The 22,648-nt window shown below is 34.4% G+C and overlaps 2 protein-coding genes across 7 annotated transcripts in view; one reads left to right on the forward strand and one right to left on the reverse strand.

The window, feature by feature from the left end:
• Nucleotides 1-22,648, reverse strand: part of LOC142979379 (uncharacterized) — a 313,104-nt gene that overhangs the window by 12,385 nt on the left and 278,071 nt on the right. The window contains exons 5-27 of one of the 6 annotated variants that reach the window (XM_076124248.1): nucleotides 16,928-17,017; nucleotides 15,913-16,077; nucleotides 13,872-13,976; nucleotides 9,344-9,409; nucleotides 8,221-8,350; nucleotides 7,655-7,841; nucleotides 7,232-7,344; nucleotides 7,009-7,145; nucleotides 6,295-6,930; nucleotides 5,991-6,179; nucleotides 5,602-5,742; nucleotides 5,233-5,400; nucleotides 5,057-5,140; nucleotides 4,816-4,966; nucleotides 4,212-4,743; nucleotides 3,813-4,117; nucleotides 3,505-3,708; nucleotides 3,334-3,424; nucleotides 2,692-3,276; nucleotides 2,480-2,606; nucleotides 2,177-2,397; nucleotides 1,710-1,921; nucleotides 1,388-1,570 (exon numbers count right to left, since the gene is read on the reverse strand). In XM_076124248.1, the coding sequence (XP_075980363.1) occupies nucleotides 1,388-1,570; nucleotides 1,710-1,921; nucleotides 2,177-2,397; nucleotides 2,480-2,606; nucleotides 2,692-3,276; nucleotides 3,334-3,424; nucleotides 3,505-3,708; nucleotides 3,813-4,117; nucleotides 4,212-4,743; nucleotides 4,816-4,966; nucleotides 5,057-5,140; nucleotides 5,233-5,400; nucleotides 5,602-5,742; nucleotides 5,991-6,179; nucleotides 6,295-6,930; nucleotides 7,009-7,145; nucleotides 7,232-7,344; nucleotides 7,655-7,841; nucleotides 8,221-8,350; nucleotides 9,344-9,409; nucleotides 13,872-13,976; nucleotides 15,913-16,077; nucleotides 16,928-17,017 (4,822 nt within the window). Of the gene's footprint in view, nucleotides 1-1,387; nucleotides 1,571-1,709; nucleotides 1,922-2,176; nucleotides 2,398-2,479; nucleotides 2,607-2,691; nucleotides 3,277-3,333; nucleotides 3,425-3,504; nucleotides 3,709-3,812; nucleotides 4,118-4,211; nucleotides 4,744-4,815; nucleotides 4,967-5,056; nucleotides 5,141-5,232; nucleotides 5,401-5,601; nucleotides 5,743-5,990; nucleotides 6,183-6,294; nucleotides 6,931-7,008; nucleotides 7,146-7,231; nucleotides 7,345-7,654; nucleotides 7,842-8,220; nucleotides 8,351-9,343; nucleotides 9,410-13,871; nucleotides 13,977-15,912; nucleotides 16,078-16,927; nucleotides 17,018-22,648 lie in introns of all 6 variants that reach the window. The other 5 variants (XM_076124252.1, XM_076124251.1, XM_076124253.1 and 2 more) reach the window with 5 other exon arrangements.
• LOC142979596 (uncharacterized) lies at nucleotides 86-1,382 on the forward strand. Its single transcript, XM_076124625.1, has one exon. It carries the CDS (start codon nucleotides 183-185, stop codon nucleotides 1,380-1,382), a length of 1,200 nt encoding a protein of 399 aa, XP_075980740.1. The 5' UTR covers nucleotides 86-182.

A 22,648-nucleotide genomic window follows, 5' to 3' on the forward strand; every position in this document is an offset into this window, starting at 1 on the left:
AATAATAAAACCTTTATCGACACTTAGGAAGGAAACAATGCAGATATTTTTTTATGTAGGTATTTGACAATGAGTGTCGCAGAAATGTCATTATGTTTTTGTAGTGAGTGTTGTTTGTATATTTTTAATATAAAAACGTTATATGTTTGTCCATGATAAAACGTTCATTGTTTTAGCATAATATGCTCTCCTTAAAGTACATTGCTATAATTTTTCAATTGGTGTACATAAATTTGAATAACTGCGTCCCTTTCGAAGAGGACATTGTTATCGAAAAAAGCGGTAAGAAATTTACGACTGCTACCGACTTTCAAGCATCAGATTACATTGAGTCTTACGATAAATGGCTGGAAAGAGCATTACTAGATATTGCGTATTATTTACGACATCACAAATTCAACGAATGGGATCGAAGATATTATAAAAGAAAACCAGAACCAGATTTAGTTGGTTTCTACGTAGCTTTTCCTTCTCCAAGTTTAAAGAATATCCACTGGGAGGTCCAGAGGCATTGCCAAGAAGACTTCCTCAAATGTGTTACCTATTTGCATAGCGTCGTGGAAACAGCGCCTTTTACGAGAACCGATGATTTAATTACATCCTTGAATAAACATTTTATTACGATCAATGTAAGTTCATTGCAAGATCAAAACGAGGAGTGTAAGAAAGCCCTATTATACACTGAAAAGACAGGGCTACCTTTTGGAGGAACAAGAGAAAAATTCCTTTGGCGGACATCAGCATCTTATTACATGTGCTGGTATGCTATGAAAGGAACTCCTGCATTATCAATGCTAGGGGAGTCTTGTGATAATTTTGCCAATTGTTTGGATCCCATATTTGGAAATCGAAATCATGACCCGAGATCAGATGACAAATCATCTTTCGCTTGTGCTGTATACAGTTTTTGTCCCGATCCCTGCTGTCCTTTAAAACATGTACATACATTATCTCAATGTCATAATAGTATGTTAAACCCTTGCTATGTTGAAAATGTTAAGAATAGTGATATATCGACATTGCCATGTCACTTCAACCGTAGAGATAATCAAAATTTAGAACATATAATAGCGAACAAATGGAACGTGTCTTGCCATTGCCAACGAAGTGGTTTCACTTGGAGTTCACGTTATGGAATGTGTGTAGATATTAATGAATGCATGACAAAACAACACGATTGTGATTTAAATACTGAAGACTGTTTGAATCTTCCAGGCACTTATCAATGTATATGTAAATGGGGATATGTGTTTGATCCATCAAACAATCAATGTGTTGAACAACGTATTTTAATGGTTCCTGTAGAAGCAAAAACAGATCGCTTTGAATTCATAAGAAGATTCGACATGTCGGATTTCAAGGAAATATTTGATTCACTATAACTTACCTTTGCTCGGACGTCTTGCCTATGTCGATAATGATGCCTGGATTTGTCTTCAGATCTGTATCTTTTGTCTAATTTCTTATACAATCTTGCACCGCTCGCTTTCTTGGTTGATGCGCATGATGGCGAGTCTGCAAAACCGGCTGGTGCAGGTACAATATCTGGAGTCGCGTCAGCATAAGATTCCTGTAAGTAAACCAAGTGAACTAAAACATACTTAGTAAATATAAGTATCAATAAATAAAAATCTTACGCCACAAAAGAACATCATTTATAACTTTACTATTTTGGTATAAAAAAAACATATAATTTATTCCATACTTACGTCTGTGTGGGAAGTCCTAGACGCAACACTATCATGTTCATGGGCCGCGGTCACGATATGGACTTCCTTGCCACAGTGAAGGCAATGCGCTTTAGATTCCCCATCAGCCCCCGCTAGACTCTGCTCCGTTTGTTCTGAATAAAATACTGAATCTGATCCCGGTGATACAGAGCGAAGAGATTCTGCTGATGCCGCTTTTGCGAATTTTCCTTCTGAGAAAAAAACTTTTTCAGATTTCTGAACAAATTTGCATAATACAGCAACCGAAAGACATACGAAACCGAACAGAATTTTACATTTCTGTTGAATAACTGACAGCAAATGATTCTAGAGTAAACGTACTTTCGGTTACTGGATTGTGCGATACTTACTAGTATCCACCAATTATGTCACATATGTCTTTGATTAAGAAAAAACGTGCTTTAATACGGGTTCATTCAATTATTTAAATTTTGTAACTAATTTACCTTTGTCCGGTTGTTTCCTATGATGTCTGGGAGATGTTGTAGGGCTTTTTACGTATCTAAGTGGAGTTAACCTGGATCCAGCACTGGTAAGGGTTCTAGTAGTTTCAATATCTTCCGCCTCCAAAGAACTTAGACAAGGAACTGTAGGAATTGATTGTTTTCTTCGTGGCAAACTGCCGGGAAGTGATATGCTTTCGTTGGAGCCACTTTTTCTTCTTGGCCTAGAAAAATACATAAATTGAAACTATTGCATTGCTCGAAGATTATTGAGTTACTTTACTAAATACATGTAATTTATATTACCTGTAAACGCTGTGGTTATTAGCACTAGTAGGTGATTTTGCATTATTAGAATTATTGCCAGTTTTTCTTCTAGGACTATCTCGTAATCGTCGATGTTTCCTTGGCGATATATTTCCATTACTTGTTCCTGTAAAAAACAAATAATATTGCAAATTCAATTTTTTGTAAAGAATTTCTTAAATTAAAATAAAGTGGTAGCAGGTAGTACTTACCTTCTTTCCTATATTGTTCACTAGAATCGTCTGAAGTTGGTATATTTAGATGTAGTTTCATATTAGAACCCATAGCTTCCCTTCTTTCATAATGAGTAGGTCTGTAACTATGATTACCATCGGCTGCTTTCGTCTGAGTTGGACTCTTAGCTTTAAGTTTTGTTCTTTTCACATAACGTTCTCTTTCTGGAGGTCGTTTTGTTTCCGATTCTTTTTCTTTCGACGTCTTTTCTTTGATTGATTTTTCTACATCTACCGGTTCCCTTGGTGAAGATAAAGCTCCTTTCGTTTTTTCTGCAAAATGAGTTTTCTTTTTCCGACTTTCGGGTGCTTTTTCCTCCGATGGTGACTTGGTATTAGGATTTTTGAAAATACTTCGTTCTGACTTTTGGCTCACGCTATCTGGATCTTTAGTAGGTTTTTTACCCCAATCATCTTGTGAAGTAGATACCGAGTCATCGTAAGATTTAGAAAATTCTAACGTAAAAGCTTTCTTTTTTCTACGTTTTTCGTCAGACATCCAAGACTTTGGTCTGGCTGATGTTCTATATTTTTGCGAGTGTTTGTAAGCTGTGGAGGAACAATCTGAGTATTATTTCCGAGATAGTACAGTTTTGTTAAGCAATAAGCTACTATACTCACTTAACCCACCGTCATCATCGTCGTCAACAGGACTCTCATAGTATCCTGAAGATGAATAATGCACGCTTCTCTCGTCATCAGATAAGGAACCCTACAATAATATAGAAATGTTAGAAAATGATACTTATTACCAAAGAATGTTATAATCTTTTTTAAAATTCAATCTGTTACCATCATCTTTGGTACAAGTTGTTCTTTTTCGTGAATAGTAGCAGTCGTTTTATCTGCTTTCTCTTTAACCTCACTTCTTTCAGGTAATTCTACTATCTTTTCGGGAGTCTTTTCCTCAATAGTTTCAGTAACATTGGGATTTGATCCCCCTATACTATAACTCCCGCTTGAACTACTCTTTCCACTAATTGTACCACGCATAGTCTGAAAAGGGAGCAGTTTCATACATAAGCAGAAAGGAAAGTTGTAAAGTGGATGAAGCTTCGTGCATTTCTAAGATTGAAAGACTACCTAGTAAAACTACTTACTTTGGAAACCTTTGGCATATCATCTTTAAGTTTAATTTCAGTCTTTTCTCTCTTGATGTGTTCAATGGTCGGAGTGATATCTGCTTTGACTTCGATCTTTTCGACAGTAGTTTTAGGTAATCTATCTGGTAATGGCAATGGTGGCGAGGCTAAGTCAGGAACAATAAAGTCATCACTGATTTGTAAAGGTGGTGAATAACTTGGTACTATTAAATCTTCTGCAATATTTTCTGTTCGCGTAGAGGAATAAAGACTAGATGCGCTTTCAAATGATGAACCTTCTTGAGCTTTGTTGTTTTCGGGATCTATAATTCCAAACATCACATTCAAAAAATAATCCTTAAAAAATCTATAATTATGCTAGTTGACAAATATTTTAATAATTTTAAAGTGACTTACGTTGATTGTGGTTTTTACAACTTTTCTTTGAACTATCCGAATTAGCTGTAACATAATCCTCCGTTGTAGTCGTGCTTTCCGATACATCAGTTGTATTAATTTTCCCTGAATCCGTTCTAGCCAAACTTGTTTCACTACCGGCGGCCTTCGCTGGTAAAGCTGGTTCCATTGGCGATTCCGCTATTTGATTAGGAAGTGTACCGTTTGGTTCTTTTTGTTGCGCTTTTCTTTGTAAATCTCTTCTTCTTGATGGACTTAAAGCTCTTTCACGTTTCTTGTTTATAATACTAGGAGTTCTTTTGAAGGGAACATCTGCTAAATCTAAGCTTGGGTGGGTGATTGCTATTGCTGGTGTGTGGTTGACTTTTGGAGGACCGACAGGTGAGATAGACTTTGATATAGTTGGTTGTTTAGTAATAGGTAATGAAACACTTGGGACTACAGCGGGAGGAGACAATGACGATCGTGCTTGTGTATGTGAACTAGAACTTGACGTATCCAATTTATTCCTCGGAGATGTTGGCGACTGACTCTGTGGAAAAGAAATACATTAGAACCAAGTACTTAATTTGATAATAATAAAAGAATTTTGTGTTATATTTACTTGTGAAGCATCAAATTCTTCATCCAAAGCGTCTGTGTCTAATGAAGATCGTTGTTGATGTTGCAATAGAAGAAGTTGTTTCCTCCTTGAAGTGGGAGTAAGAAGTGCTAAAGCTCCAGGTGAAGCAGCCAAAGAACTCAGATCTGATGAACTAAAAAAAGATAAGTGTGTTTTAGAAATAGATATTCTAAATTCTAAAGTAATATACTTAAGTGATATAAAATAATTGGTATTTATTTACCTTATTACCGTTCCATTTTCCGTACCAGAGTCAACTTGTAATACAGTTTTCTGTGACTCATTCCAATTGCCTTCGGAATGGTCCCTAAAACACCAAATGTATTAGTAAAAAAGTTTTCTAACAGAGAGGAATGTATTAGTGCCGAACGGTTGAGTAAAGTACAGTTTGTACGTTACCTGCTATGGTCAACTGTAAGTGATTCGTTTGAAGCACAAGGTGAAACTTTATCCAAAGGTGTAAGAATAGTCGTAACAGTGTTTAAAATAACAGCTCTTTTTGCTTTTTGGTCCACTTCTGTTTCTATAGTAATAGGCTCTGGTGATCCGGGACTAGATTTAGCGGTACTGAAAGAAATAAAAGACAATATTTATTAAGACTACATCACGTTATAAGGCTATTGACATGAACTCATGACGGTAGAAATGTTTTATGACGATCAGCAAACTTAATAATATTTGTGCTTCACAAACTTAACTACATCTCTAATTGCTTTGCTATATTTGCTAGCCAAATTTTATACCATAGCTAATATGGTGCGTGCATACCTGTCTTCGAGAACGTCATCGTTGTCAACTATAATTTCTGTATGTTCTTCAAAACTTACGCTTCGATTTCTAAATGGTTCATGCTTGTAACTAATGTATTTTTCGTGAAAATCTTCATACGGTGCATTTCCATCTGAAGAACTATGGAAAGAAATATGAATGAGAGCGGATGAAAGCGTAGCATACCAATATGGAAGCCCTCAATTTAGCCGCTTTATAGAATGAAAGAAAGTAGAAAGTAATGGTTAACAAGATCTAAATCTAAAAGTATAGATGGCAATGCAGTAAAAATAAATTGCCAGTCCGTGGATGTTGTGCAATGGACCTATTGGCTAAAGTGTTATTATGATCTAATATTTACAAAATATCATCAGTATTGATTTCTTTACCTGAAGGATCCATCTGGTTCAAACCCGAATATACCTTCATCTTTGATAGGAGTATGGGTATAATTTTGACCAATATATTGCTTATACATTGCTTCCCCTTCGCGATCTTCTCTAGTCATATTTTCTTGGCTCGTAGACATTATGATTGGAGCATCTTTGATACTATCATTCGATTGTATTTCAGATTTTCTTCTGAAAGAATTTATACCTTAGCAATCATCGTACAATATAATATTTTCCGTAGTAGCAAAAATTGCTAAACTAGTACTTAAATCGTAAAAGTAATATCAAAATATATACTTACACATCTAGAAGAATTTCGCCTTCTGACAAAGTTTTCTGTAACATCCTCCTGTTTTTTCTTCGAAGTGTCGTGAATGGAATAGCTTCGTCATCAGGTCTAGGCTCAAAATCTATGATAATTTCTTTCTCATTCTTTTCGCTATCATCAGTTGTAGTAGCAGAAGTCTCAGTTGAAGGTTCAGATTGGAAAGTGGAAGTTTTTGAAAATGGATGTGAATTGATGGTCTTTTGAGAAGCGTCGCTAGTGCTTTTAGAGAGAATAGATCTTAAAGATTTGTCTCCTTTATTTTGTTTAGCTATTTCTTGTTGTAAATATTCCAAATTCCTACGATTTAATGCCATACTTTTTTCTATAGTTTCTATATCATCGTCTATAGTGTCGTCTCTGTCGCTCTCATGAATAAACTGGAAGTTTTGTTGGAAGTATTCTTGAGCTTGACGTTGTAACGCGCTAAGCTCCGATGATTTATCTATTTGGGATGATGACGCCACTGATTTAACTGAAGAAGACGTGACGTCATCTGAATCTCCTCTTTGGAGCGGGGAAGAGGGCATCATGGCTGGGGGTGATCTAGGGGATCTCGGTGGTTCTTCTGATTGCGTTCTATGTAGTTTTTCGTGGTCATTATTTATAAAACTGGAAATATAATAAAAGATATAGTGAATTTAGAATAATTGTTCAAGTTTTTTTATTTTCGTGTCAGAATATTTTTACCTTTCTACAGTAGTTGCTATATCGTTTTGGGTACCACCAGCTAATCTATCTCCGCCTACTTCAGAAAAAGATTTAGTGAGTCTTCGTGGTCCAACAGTGAATCCGTTAGTTTGTACACCTGCTGCTACCATCTTTACCTAGCAACAAAATATATATAAAATTATTATCGTGGCATATAATAAAAAAAAATTGCTTTTTCACTAAGGTTATAAGAACCACTTACCCTTTTTATAGTACGAGGGCTCAGAGATAAATAGTTTGGTGGTAATGGTTTTCTTCCTAAGCATACTTCAGTTTGCGTTGCTTGAGTTCTCATGACTCCTTTTTTAATAGAATCTGAAAAAAATAGAAGTAAACTTAAAATATTTCTTAATACGCGAAAAGTACCCAACAACAGAATATTAGTTTCTAAGTACAATAAATCAAATTATTTCAATAAAACTAACTTTAACAAAGATAACAAAATAATATATGCCGAATTTACTGTGATTGGGCTGCTATTAATCAAATTTTAACTGTAGTGTATGAATATGAACGAAGCCAATAAGTTTGTAGGAATAGTATCAGGTGTCGTTCTTCATCCGCTCTTTCCTCTGCTAACCCACATCAAAAGGCCTGATTTTAAGCTTGTATCTTAACTGCTTACCTAAAACTACGACTTTAGGCTGCTCCGTCTGCGTTGGCCTAGGCACCACCGGTGGAGGGTGCGTTGGTAGTGGCTGTACCGGTGGTGGGTAGTGTATCGGAGCCGGCGCAGCCTGAGCCATGAATTGAGGGTACGGCGGGAACGGTTGGAACATTACGGGGAGTGTTGCGTAGGGTTTTGCTTCTGGCTGTGAAATTAATAAAAATACGTTAAATTTTTTTTTGTAACTGTGCTCATGGCTCGTCTAGTAGATTAGTTGCTTTGATTAGCTTGTGACACTATCTTACTTCGTATAAATTATTTTAAAATGTTTTCCTTCTTTACCATTTGAGAAATTTGGATAAAATAAGAAGCTGTAGCAGGACTATTAATTCGTTTGATATTATTATTTGGTGGCAGGGATTACAGTAGTTAACAACTCTGTTCGTTGTCCGACACGCCTTCGAATTTGTTCTAATATAATATTTTATTTGAGCACACCTGCATTTCATTAGGTCTTTCTTGCAAAGATTGGCTGCAATGTTTCAATTGAAAATAATCGAAATATGTAAAGTATTCTTGCGTACCTTGACAACGCGTCCATCGATGAGTCTCTCACAGTCACGTCTAAAGCGACTGCCTCCGACTGCAGCTGGCATCACGGAGTCGTCGAACGTAGTCAATGTGTGAGACCGAGCAAAAGACACGTGTTTTGTTCTGGAATTTTCACAATTATTGAGTATGGTATATTCTTGGTAGATTCTTTTGAATTGGTGTTATTACAATTCACTCAAAAATAATCAATATATGCGCTATTTCATAGATATTTCTAGCAGCGATTGACAGCGTTGTTGCTAATAGGACCTAGTGTCTTCAACTAAATCAAACTTAAAATTGGCTTTAGAACGTGTGTCGTAAAAATAAGTCAGCGTACTACATTTACTACTATTCGATGAATGTCTGCTGTATTCAATACAGCCTTGAATTCCCCATCTTTCAAGATTCAATTCTATACCTGTATTTAGATACACAACACTGTGCAATACCGTATATTTCAAGAACAATACAGTCACCGGAATTCAGTGCACGTCGGCCTATATCCGTCCAGGCCGGACTAATTCATCGTAGACATTTGAGCTTGGTTTCCTATCAATCAATGGTTCTGTTGCACAGAGCTGGGGTTTAGATTACATTACCTGTGCGTGGGACATAGATACTGGTTTATATACGCTTTCAATCTTATTCCATGTGGTGATAGGTCGTTTGTAAGGGAATAGAATTGATTGGTTTTAGTTTATGGTTAAATATCAATGAGTTTCATAGGATACCAGTGTGACTAAAATTGTTTAGTAGAAGTCAGTAAGCTAGTAAAAAGGAGGATAAACACATTTGTTTCTTTTGTAATAAACACTACTCGCTGTTTCCTTTAATTTTTGTGGTCAAATGCTTTGTTGTGAATATTGAGTATTTGACGACCCAAGACGTGATATTTTTACTCGAACATAGGTTAAGAAAAATTTAACTGCAAAATATAACAATGTAAGGTATTTTACTCAATGTAGCCATCACTTTGAGTAAAACTTACGGTTCGATCGAGTAAATCACGAAGCATAATAAATAAGTTACCCTACCAAACTTTTTAGTGTTCAGTGGTCTATCATACTTTGTGACCAAAAATAAGTATATTAGCAAGTTTTTCGAAGACATTACCTGTGGGGTGGTATGGTGAGAGGGGGTGGCGGGGGCGGCGGCGGTATAGGCGTGTGGGCGGGGCATCTGAAAAATATATTAATTTTAGGATACTTATCATAAGGTCAATTTGGGTAACTTTGAATCATTTGGGTAACATTGAACGTGGGAATTTGAACTAGGTTCAATTATTTTTTCATATGAAACCAACACAATTGATTAAGGTTTATTTTTGTTTTGCAAACTTTTGTCAATTGTGTTGGTTTCATATGAAACAATAATCGAACCTAGTTCAAATTCCCACGTTCAATGTTACCCAAATGATTCAAAGTTACCCAGGTTGTCTGTAATAAATATACTATACTATATTTGGGATGCTAGTTGTGAGTTGTGGGCTAGTGTAGTGTACTGTTCATGGAAGTGCATAGAATGGATAGTAACCTAACGAAATAATAATATGCTTTAGTTAAAACGAAGACTGATAAAATGACTTATAGATGTCAAATAACCTAATCGAAAACTAAGTAACAGTCATATATTAAAATATCAATATATATGTCAATTCCAAGCCGAAGAGCGCAACTGGCTATGAGAATCGCTCATAGCCGGAGTCGGTCCCGATTGTTGTCAATTCAGTCGTTAAGTCATGTCAAAGGCCTTTCAGGCGGCTTGAACAACTTTGACACTAGGTTGACTTAGTGGTTAATAATCTATCATATGGTTAGTACTATACGATAGATAGATAGATAGAATTCCACCTGATAAACTTGCCAATAGTAATTCGTGAGAGGATGAGACCGCGGATAAATTTGTTTTAACTAAACATTTTAAATAAAGCGTGGGTAGCATCTGACGGTTCATAAGACAGTAATCAGGTAAAGTAGGATGATAAACGCCCACGTTTTGGTGGTAAAAAACACCTACATTTTTGGAAAAATGTATTTAAAGGTGCTAAAAAAAGAACTAAACGTTGTATTACGTGGTTACTTAATTTGACACTTGGATTCATGTTAAAATAAACGATACCATTACAGGGATGGAATTACTTATTTTACTCTATAATATCAACCCAAAAGTTCATCAGAATGTATTTTTATAAATTACTGAAAGCTCTCCATATTAATAGGCTGCCTTTGTTCAGATATAAAATAATTACGACGTAATGATTCGAATACTCAAATAAAATACTTCATAATTCTCCCGAAATACGGGAACACAATACACTTTTATATTATATTCATTTTTGGCAATATACCCAATTTATAAAGTCCAGAACCACCTTTATCCATTAAGGTCATACTCGTAACAGTGTTTCGGCTTACCACAGTAATTACCTTATATTAACCCGAGTGTTATTAGCTGTGGAGAATAGCCTGAAAGCCAGCAAACGGCAAATGATGGGTCATCGTCGTTGTATTATATTGTGACAAGAGACGAATGTCATGGCTATCTAATACAAATGGTGTGGCATTTTGGTCGGGAGTAATGTTGCAGTCACGTAAATATGTTTGGAATTAGCAGTCATCTGTGTTGTTTGCTGCTGTCATATTGCTGGAGAAGTCGTTAGCTTGAAAATGTATGTATGAACTTATTCCGTATTTATTGTAACATTTGTAACTAGGTTGATCTAATTAACTTTAAAGTATCTTTTTCAAGCATTTTGAAATTCTTCAAAGAAGTGTTTGATCCATATCCTAAGTCAACGTTGTCATATGAACATATTGAACTGAGTCTGTAATATCGATGTCACTGTATGGAAAGTATCCATCTAAATTATTGGTATAGTACAGCACGAGAAATTGTAATATGAAAATTGTAATGTCACTTTTAAAATTAAGTGCTTTATTATTCTTGCGATTCATTCAATAAGGCGCGGATTTTATACGATCAATATCAAAATAGAGGTACAAAATTTCAGTTATTATTAAAAAAAATATGATAAAAAAACCTACTATTCAAACGTTGAAGAGTGAACATAATCAACTTGAACTTTCAACTGACCTTTATCTCGCATGATGTGCTGAAGCACAAAGGGATGGAAATACAGAAAAATGCTTCACAAGCTATTGAGAACGTTTTGTTGCGTTAGTATCTTGTATGTGCAAAAGGCATGAACAATTTTAATTCTTGCTTTGTTTTAGTTTTGATCTATTGTCAAGTAGTATTCACTCATCGACATACTTCATTCTAAAAATATTAAGTTTTTTTGTAGTCATAAGACATCTTTTCTTTTGCCTTGCAAATTAATCTCCACATTAATTTAGGTGTTTTTCGTTCTTTTTGTGTTAGGCTTGATAAACAAATAATTATTATTTGGCATTAATTTGGTCTAGCCTTACCGCGGGCGGCAAAACCAAATATGTGTAGATGAACCCAATCAGCACAAGCCGATCTAGTGAGTCGAGTCGGTTTTGTTTTTCGATAAATATTACTAAACTTGCCTTAGCCTGACAAATTAGAACCATTTCTGGTCAATACAAAATCGCACACTTCTCAACGCGTGTTGCCGTTGGCAAGTTGCCGTTGGCAACTGTATCACAATGTTATCAAACAATAGATATTGATGCGTCAATTGTGCTATTTCGCAGCTGTTCAAATAGAGCTGTTCGTTGAAGTTTTCGCTGCTAGAACCACCAAACATGCATATTCGCTTCACGTTCGCACGTTGTGTAAATATAAACACACAGCGTATTTATGATTGGACAGTAATCCCACTTGCTAATGCGTGCCAATCCATCAATTATTGCGCGAAGATACGAAAAAGTGGGATTTATATTCGAACAACCTGTTTAATAGCCTAATATGCAAAGTTCACAGCTAGCTGACATATAGAAAATTCTGAATTAAGAACTTCAGTGACCTGCAGGCTTATCTTTGGTTGACAGTAGTTTGTTTGATACAAATACTTTATTTTGGACAGATACATAATTAATTATTAGCATACATAATGTCACGCCTATTTCACATAAGGGTAGGTACCAAAGAACGCCATTTGTTAGGTACGATCCTTACAACAATCAAATAAGTAAGTCAATTTATTATTAATTATAATATTTTTATCTAGATAATTTTGGGTATCAAGGCTTTTTACTCTCGGAATATTGTTCTGCACAAATTACTTACAGCGAATGTGGGTGTAACCTTTCAGAAAAAACGAGTAAGTGTTAAAAATACAGGCTTCTATATTGTAATACAAAAGGTCGTATTATTTCGCATGAATTACACAATAAACTGTTAACATAATGAAAAGGTCATCCCACAAGTGACTGGGTGTATAAAATATAAATCTAAGGGTTGTAAGTGACTTTTAAAACTCATTTCTTGGATCGTTGGCTCGTGGCCATAAAGATAATTACTTGGTAAGGTCAGCGGGGAGAACTATTGGACCATTAGTGTTAGGTCGTCTTAAATTTTAAAGGGTATCACTTGAAGTTTATAAGTATTGAAAAAAGTAGCTATTTAATTTGTCTGTCGTTCAACGACATAATAGAGAGCCTGGTACGCAAGGCGGCTAAAGGAAAGGTTACAGCATTTAGAATTTAGTACCACCAGCTTAAGCAGCTAATTGTGGCCTGTTTGAAACCACAACATTATTTTGAACAACACCAAATTACTAAATTATTTATTATAATGAAATAAATTCATTATACCAAGGCTCTCTACTAATTTGTCGGTCTTTATTACCTCGTTTTTATTCAACCCGTAGCTTGAAAAGATAATTTTAGCTAGTCGACTACACAACTCAGAATATTTGTCTCAAAAAACACAAAACTATGATCGTTGTGACAACAATTTATCATCTCCCATTTTTTTCAACAATAAACAAAAAATATCCTTTAAAACATTTACTTTTATAACAAAAAATGTTTTATCTTGATAGGTTTAATAAAAGAGTTTTATCGCAATTCTGTTATTCACGGTCTAGGCTGTACAAACGCCTTTTACTTAAAAAAGAAAACAAAATATCGGCCGCTGTTTTCGTGAACATCATGGTGTTGTTAAGATAACGTTGTTTTTTTTTATAGTAAATGGTAAAGATAATACGAGTAGAAGTAGAGTCAAAGTATCATTAAAATTTCTATGAAAGTGTAATAACGCCTGATAAAATGTTGAGAGCAATTGATTGTCTGACGTGCTAGTTATATATGTTATATTGCTATTACGTTTTGGTAAGGAACATGATCTTTTACAAAGAGCATAAATTATTTTTTGGTAACTATCTAAAGTACTACCTATAGTAGGTATGGGAGTCAAGGGCAAGAAGTATCAAATAGGCCAATCGACTTTACTCGGTTAACTATTCTACCAATCGAGCGTTGGAAGCACAATAACCCTCGCCACCTCGCTCTGCCACTCTTTTCTCGAAGCAGACATAGAGATCGTTCATTATGTTGTAGCAGAATTGTTCAAAGAATTTCGCGGCACCTATATTTACCTTGTAGTACCCCTTACAGCAGGTACCCGAGTCATGAGCATGAGGTATTTAATAAGTGTGAATAATATGTTTCTATGACTAGTGTTCTTATAAATCTAATATTTTTATACTTACGGAATTATAGAAGGTGGTCGAGGCAACGAGCCTCCTCGACTAACTGACGCGATTTGGTCGACATTATAATTTTGCGGCCAACCCGCGTTATCTTCTATTACCGATCTGAAAATCAAAACAATTCGTTAAAACTGTATCGGATAGTGTCGCACTACACATGCGAAATCCAGATATTGGGTAAGTTTAAATCTATATCAAAAGTAGGTGGGATTTTCATTGCTGAAATGATTTTGATAAATAAAGAAATTATTGTTAATTGTGGTTATATAATGAGTTAAATAATCTGCGAGTTAGTGGCAGTCGTTAGGAGCTTGACAATTATTGTCGTTGAGAAAGGTCAATGAACCAGACGTCATTCACCTTAGATTTGTCATCGGCTATCGTATCGTTAATAAAATAACCAGAGTGTAATAGTATCATTTTATATGCATAAGAAACAGAAAAGGTCAATTGATACAAAGTAATTTCACAAGTTACAAGCGTAGGTACGGGATGTTAACTTATGTTAATCGCGTAAAAACAGTGTGGGAAATCTCATTACAAAACGATGCCGTTTTCTTAATGTGCACATGAGTCGTATAAGAACAGTTAGAAGCCTTTTTCACTGAGACTATTTACTAATAGGTAGATTAAATTGCTTGTATATTACTCTCGTTTATGTAGTGAAACGAAGGTACCATAATATTTTTACGAGACAACGCTAAGTATGTATATGAATTGTTTATTTCTTTAAAAAGGTGAACTTTGTACACGTTTTTTTTAATATTTGTAACAAGACGTATTGAAGTTTTAATTATTATAAATAGACGAATACCAAATGCGAGTTCAATGAAAATAATTTAATAAAATAAATCTCTCTAAGTAGCTTATGAATACTTATTAAATTTTGTGAAGCCTGATTGATGGACGACAAAACGTTTACGAAGAAAATTACATTATTTATCACAGATTATAGTTATCTATTTGCCAAGCCCTGGTTATATATATAGCCAAATAGTCTTGTAAAAATATTTTTTAATCTTATGACATAAAGTCAAGATCAAAAAATTGTATTCACAATTTTCTTTTACTTTAATTAAGAAAGAATTTCCGCTGAATCAAAAATATTTTGACGTCTGGCGGAGATTTATAGCATTTCTAGACAGAAACAAATATATCTGAACTAAACAGAAAAATAAAGAAAATCTACCTTTAGTAAAAAGGCAAAGTTGCTGAACTGGTGAAACTTATTTTTTTATAGAAATTACAGCCGTTTTTAAGCTATAAATGACTTAGTGACTATTAGATTTTTGCTTTGTAATAAACACGTAGAATTCTCAAATATTATTTATCAATAAGTTTTATTTTAGGTGTAGCTACCTACGCTTACCTCAGATTTAAGTCGCTTATTTATTGGCACAAAATCTCAAATATCAAAATTAATTTAGCGAAGAGAGAGCCATAAATGTCAGGCATCTTTCTTTCATGGTTATGTAAATTTCAAAAGGTTCTCTAGACTAAAATAGAAGGATCAATACGAAAACGCCTCAAATATTTTCACTCTCGTTGCGATCCCATTAAAATTGCTCTGTTTATTAATTTTACCTACTGAGCTTAATGAAAGGTCTGGAAAATGCCTAGCCGACGCTGAAATGAGGGTTTCAATGTCATGTACAAGCTGAAGGGTGTAACAGCTTGATTTCATTGTTTAATTACGTTTGTTGAATTTGTATAAGACTTTTTAGTACTTATTTTAATACCCAAGCGTGAATACTATTAGAATTATTTGCAAAAGTTTTTATGATTGTGTGTGATATGCATTATTAATAAGCGGTCTCGCCTCAATTCCTTCGTGATTTATTTATATTTTGCTGTTATAGGCTTTTAAAGATAAAAATTGTAAAATTTTTTTATACGTTTTTTATCATATTCATTGTATCCTTACACAAATTATAACAATCGCATCGCATGCTCGTTGATACGAGTAAAAATCTTCTGAAAATAAAGTAATATAATAAATGAATGTAGTGTTATATCATCAGAACAGTAAATAATTACTCACTGTGGCCACTCCATCCGGGTGAAGTCTTCATCTTCAGGCATCCAGGTGTAGCGTTTGGGGTCAGGTTGGCTGCACACCGAACGTGGACGTCGCCTGAAGTATGAGCACTCCAGATCGGCGTCATAGGCACACAGCTCGGGCGGTGCCGGGGTGGGTTGACCAAACCTACCAGAAAACACAGTCAAGTGTAAAATCTCCACTCTAGATAATAACCATAAAGGCTCCTTCTGGTGTTAAATGCACGTGTTGTACAGTAAGCCAGGTGGAGCATTTTATGAGGAAAAAAACAAAACATTAAAATATCAAAAACCATTCACACTAATGACTGCTATTTTCAGTACATCTGTCACCTTGTTAGATATGCCTATGTTAATTGAATACAAAAAAAATGTTAGTATTAGTTTTATCTTTAATAACAAAGATAGTTTTGATATTCTTTTCCATATAATTAGTGTCACAATTCAATGCTCATCAACATCAAGTTTGTGATGCCAGCCTATTCTGCTTATCTCCTTGACGTAATCTCTCAATAATCTTGTACGAAGCTGTCTTTGTTCGAGTATTCGTAGACAAGATTATACGTCAACTTGAAGTACCAGCCATTGTGAATCCATTGCGCTAATTGATAATTAGCTTAGATTACGTTTTCTCATTAGCCCATGCATGAACATATAAATAGCGTATTATTCGAGCCACGTTCAATTAGTGCCAGTTTCAAATAATGAAAATGTTTGAAATTTTAGTGGTAAATTAGGCTTTGTAAGGCTTACAAATAATATTTTGTCTGAAATACAAAATAATAGTTTAGCATAGGTATATAATGAAATTAAGTATATTTATTTTACATGCCTAAGGCTGGTAGCACTGCAATATAAATTGAATAATGTTTATTTTAATGTTTTAACTTTTCGACTTTGTTTGTCATTGTCATTTGGTTAGAATGGACATATAAACGCCATCTAGTTTGAAGATATTGAAACTATCAAAAGCCTTACATAAATAGTGGATATCTTACCTGGGGTACCTCTGTATGGGTGCATAATCGGTGTTGAGGTTCTCATCGGAGGGTACCCGCCGGCGAACACACACGGATAGAAATGATGCTCTGGAATAAAAATAATAAGATTACTTATAGCCCTAAGTTAATGAAAAGGCACTTCTGCTATAACATAGCTCACATACAAGTTTTTTCTCTTAGGAGGAGCCCAGAGACCTCTTAATGTTTAAGTCGATGTATGATACGAAGAATTTCATAGCAAAGATTGTCACAAATGCATGACAAAGCAATTTTTATTTTTTGGTTTATTTATTGTTAGTAGTGTAATGTATAGGTACGTACGTGAAGACATTTTCAGATTTTACCCCGGTGAAAATGTTTATTTATACCTTATGCATATATCTTGATTTTAATGTCTTTATTATCTAACGCAATAAATCTTTTGGCATACATACAAAATCAATAAGCAATAATCTGGTTCTCATTACTATAATAAGATAAGAAATCACTCTGTTTGTCCATCATGCGCAGATCAAGAAAATCGTAAAATATTTACCTTCTTCCAATAAAATTGTTTGTACAAATATACAGAGAAGTAGGTCGTCTCATGAATAAAACAGGCAACCTTGGTTAGGAAAGGATTTTAGTTGCTTAATTGCCCAGAAAGGCGACCTTTCCAAACACACAGATTTTTGTTTAAAAAATAATGTTGCGAGATTTCTGTGCCAAGTTTCGCTTGTGTTAAATAATATATTTCTATCCTTTTGCAGCGGTAGGTTTTGATAAATTCTTCACATTTCGTTTTAATTAGGCTTAACTGATTTGTGGACACCGTCTTTGATAAAATATATATCTTCTAACGGCAAAGGACTACTAATATTTTCGAGTTTGTTAAAATTAGCATGCCCATATTACCCTTATCTTATAAAAAACCGCTTAGCAAAATAGACAGCCAAGCAAAAAAGCCAGGGGTGGAAATATTAAAGTGCCTGTTGACCTCCTATTGAGCCCAATACGATTACAAGGGTGTAGAATAATAAAATGCTCAATTTGTTACCTCTGCCTTCCCTAAAAGGAGGCAATTTATCGTTGAAATCAGGTTAGGAAGCCGATACTTGGGTATTACGGTAGCCCTCTTTATTTAGTGATAATAAGTTGTAATGATAGTTGACACGCATACATTACATGTGGAAATATCCAAACGAAATACGAAATATCCTAACCTAACCTAACCTAACCTATCCACTCCTTGTGAACAAGTAGAACTACATTGGAAATATCCAACGTAGCTAGTTTTACTCGTCCACAATAAATTCAATGTATGTTAAACGACCAACGTATAGTGCTTAAAATGTAACCTTATTTTTAAATAACGGATGCTTAAAAGGTCTTTCTTAGTACCGACAAGAAATGTGCGATGCTATGTCATGGTAATCGCGTTTAAAGCTAAAAGAATAGAAAACGTGATGTATCGACATCAAATTATTATCCGTATAAAAATGTTATGATGCTCGTAACCCTGAGAAGACTAGGTACATTACCTATCACGCCTAAAAGGTAGCAGCGATAGAATCCAGGCTGAAATTTAAACCAGAGCATCCAAGTACTAATAAAAATTGTGTGCCGTTTAATAGCATAAAGCTTAAACTTGATACAACACCTACTTTAATTTTATTCTTGTAAAAGTTGAATTGTGGTCACTATAATTCGAAAATTTTAAATAAATAATTACTTTTTGATGACGTGAACATTCAAGGCATATATTTACCTATAGGATTATGATAAAAGACGATGAGACGACCTTCAGATATTCATGTACAACGTAGATACCTACCGAACCTTTCGTTATATTATATAATATTTGGATGGCAGCATAATTTGATAGACAGGATATTACAGCCAGCAACGAAAAATATTTTATACAAACGCCTAAAATAAAACATAACATCTATTCAATATTTCCTTTACTTGCGTCACCAAATACATTTTTATTTACCGCTAAAGGTCTTTGAAGGGTCTCTTCATTCCCAAGAAAAACTATTACGAAATATGACTAAAAGAGTGTTAGGCATGCTACACACATATTGGGTTCGGCAAGTTTGATTTACCAATATTTATCGAGCAACAAATCCGACTTGAGTCACTTGTTCGGCTTGTGCCGATCGGGTTCATCTACATACATTTGGCTTTGCCGACCAGCCAAGCCGATGACTGCCAAACCGAAAATGTGTAGCTAGCCTTACTCTACAAAATAAAGCTACAAGTATATTACTTTTGTATATGAAGCGAAACAGGAAAATTGTGTAAAGAAATCGACAAAAAAATATTAAAGGTGATGAAATCGCTAAAATTGGTGTTTCTTAAGGCTTCCGTTGTACCGACCATCGGAAATGATAAATCTAAATCCGAGTTTTGTATTTGAGGAAATTGGCACGTTGAATGGTCTAATTAGATTGTCGCTGATAAATAAGGTTTTTGGAAGAACGAGACAGGGAAAAGAACGTTTAGTAAAACTTTACTAATAAAAAATACTTCTTCGTTGGTAAATCAACGTTTTAATGATCCTACCCTAAAAATAAACACGTAGAAAATATTTTAAACGTGACGAAACAAAAAAATAACCAGGCACATTTTCTATTCCTATAATACTTTATCACTTAGCCACTTTATTTTACTACCTAATCCCCGATCAGCACTCAAGAAATCCACTTTCATGAAACAAAATCGACACACTCATAAAAAAATCGTCGCGCCCATAATATTTTATTAAACAAAAAAGCTATGCGTCTTTTTACTCGTGTAAGGAAAATCTCTTTTATTAATACCAACTTTCGCTCGTCAGAATAATATTAGTATTAACTTGTGTATAATGTTAATAGGTCAAGTTTGCTCATATCTTATGCATGAAGGCTTCCGGCTAAACAGCTCAGATGGGACCTTACGAAACAAGATTCAGAACATTTTATATCTATTGGAGTTGTGAACTAAAATTGTTTTTTATTTGCAACAGGATTGAAAAATGTTACATATACCGTAAAAGAAAATGCAAATTTTTGTTTTATAAGTGACTAGCTGACCCGCGCAACTTCGCTTGCGTCACATAAGAGAGAATGGGTCAAAATTTTCCCCGTTTTTGCAACATTTTTCACTGGTACTCTGCTCCTATTGGTAGTAGCGTAATGATATATAGCCTATAACCTTCCTCGATAAATGGACTATCTAACACTGAAATAATTTTTCAAATCGGATCAGTAGTTCCTGAGATTAGCGCGTTCAAACAAACAAACAAACAAACAAACAAACAAACTCTTCAGCTTTATAATATTAGTATAGATTTTGCTTAGAACAAAATGTGTCTCCGAATTTTCTCATAGTAATTAACAGGCATTTTTGGCTAACCGTTTTCTTTTGACGTGGTTTTCCTTTAATAATTTTTAATACCTAGTATTTCAGTAAAGGAAAACCACGTCAAAAGAATGGGTCATAAATATAAATCTGCTTAACTATTTCTAGACTATTTCCATTCAATACTTGCAGCTAAAGAATGAGCATTTTTTCCATTATATAACGCACTAGACATATTGAGTGATATTATTATGTCTAATAGTGATATTCTCTAACGACAAAACTTATTGCAGTATGACTAAAATTCGCTCTACATCAAAACCAGTCATTCATAACTCGTACGTAATATATACAGGTCCAGAGGTAACGTAGCACTAAACTTATATAACTATAGTTTACATCCGACAACTGTCCCCAACCGTAGCTGTTATTCACGAGATCGGAACTGACGGCATAACGAAGTCGTTTCTGGACACGTATAGTATGACAACTTAGTAAAGAGCCTTAATATGCACAATAATTTATCTAGGTTGTAATTAATAACTAACCAATTAAAAAATAACACCCAAATATGTAGCTACATACAAGCCACTGTATTATAGTCCGACAACTTAGTAGAGAGCCTAAGCATGCACGATTTATATAAGTTATAATTAATAATGTGTGTGTTTTTTCAAAGTAGCTGTCAGTTGCATAAGTCTGCCAGTCAGTGATGTTCTAAAATCTGAATATTGTATTCTTCTGCTACACACAAACCTTGCCTACAAGGCTATTTATTAAGTTATTAGACTATTATACAGAGGCGCGTGTTGTAGCTACATATTTGGGAATTCATTGCCTCAGCAGATGTTGTAGACAAGGAATGTTGAGCGAGTTGTAAGGTTTTGCTCTTAAATTAGTTGGGAACCAGTTGCTACCAAATGCTTCTTTGTTATGATAGCAGGGAAATTACTTTCGAAGTTATTGGTTCAATGCAATTATACGGCTATGATTACATCGAATTATAACAATGTGCAATGGGCACTGCTAACTTACACACAGCAAAACATACAGCAATAATTGGATAGCTATCGTACGCTCAAAGAATAAAATAGTCAGCTATAAATATTACGTGTCCAATGCTGTAAAAAATTGTGCATTTGCACATTTCACAAAAATTCAAAATTCCCTTGATTGTTTCAGAGTCCCACTGCTGAGCAAAAGCCCCCCACCCCCTCTCCTTCAAACATCCATTACAACCACATGACTATTACATTCAAATTAATCAAAATAAGTAACACGTAAGTAGTTGTAGCCCTTTGTTACACAAATGTTTTGACTAGTTACCGAGTTCTTTATTTTTGATGTATTTTTGTTTAATGTGCCACAAAACTAAATGGTTTTAATAGCTTACAGTGGTATGTACTAAAACCAAAGTTATCAATAATATGTTTGAGGTATAAACTTACTAACAATTGGTACGTTACTCAACTGGCAACGGATTCAATCCCTACATTTCATTTCCGCACCATGTAACTTGTCTCAAATGTACGAGTAGGTTGTTGAAAGGAAACATTTCCATGTATCTATTAATATTATATCCTGTATTCAAGTCAATTCCCTCTTGTATATGCTTAATTAACTTACACACGTGTAAGATGATAAGTTAGGTGGTTTTGGAATAAGACAAACAAAAAGCTCGCAAACGAGACACTGTATAATAATATATACTTAGTACGTAGATATTAAATTAATTTTAAGCAGTATTGAGACTATATGTAAAAAAGCCAAATAATCGGAATAATAATTGATCTGGGCCGGATCAATACAAATACTTTTTTATTTTTTTATCAAACGAGAAATAATCGCCAGCATTCCTAAATCCAGTGCCTACACGAAACGTTTTTACCCCGTTTATTTGAAATACAGCCAGAAATATACTTTAAAATTTTCATTCCTCGTAAAACCTACGTAAAGGTAGGCAAGTAAATAAATTCCTTTGTTTGCTAACCGTAGCGAAGGCCTAAGCAAATTGGACCATTGAAATAACCCAAAACTTGAACAATGGCCTTATGAATTGTGTATTGAATTTTGATACTGCTCAATCATTCATTATAATCAAGGTATTAAATTGAATTTACATACAAAAGGACGGAAAGAAAAACGGTAGACTGAGTGGGATTTCTACGAACTTGGTATAATGAGGTTTATTTAAATTTTCACTTACATTTTTGATAATTTTAAAATTTGAAAAAATACTGAGTTGAGTTATTACTCACTACTGCGCAGCAAAACTATTTTATCAAACGACCTGTCCAGTGTCCAGTTAAATCTGACATAATAACGTTGATAAAAAAATTATTCCTGGTACCGACGAGATTAATTTTAGAGAGATTATTAAATTAAATGTTTATG

This window comes from Anticarsia gemmatalis, chromosome 16, assembly GCF_050436995.1.
Source record: "Anticarsia gemmatalis isolate Benzon Research Colony breed Stoneville strain chromosome 16, ilAntGemm2 primary, whole genome shotgun sequence".
Lineage (NCBI taxonomy): Eukaryota > Metazoa > Arthropoda > Insecta > Lepidoptera > Erebidae > Anticarsia > Anticarsia gemmatalis.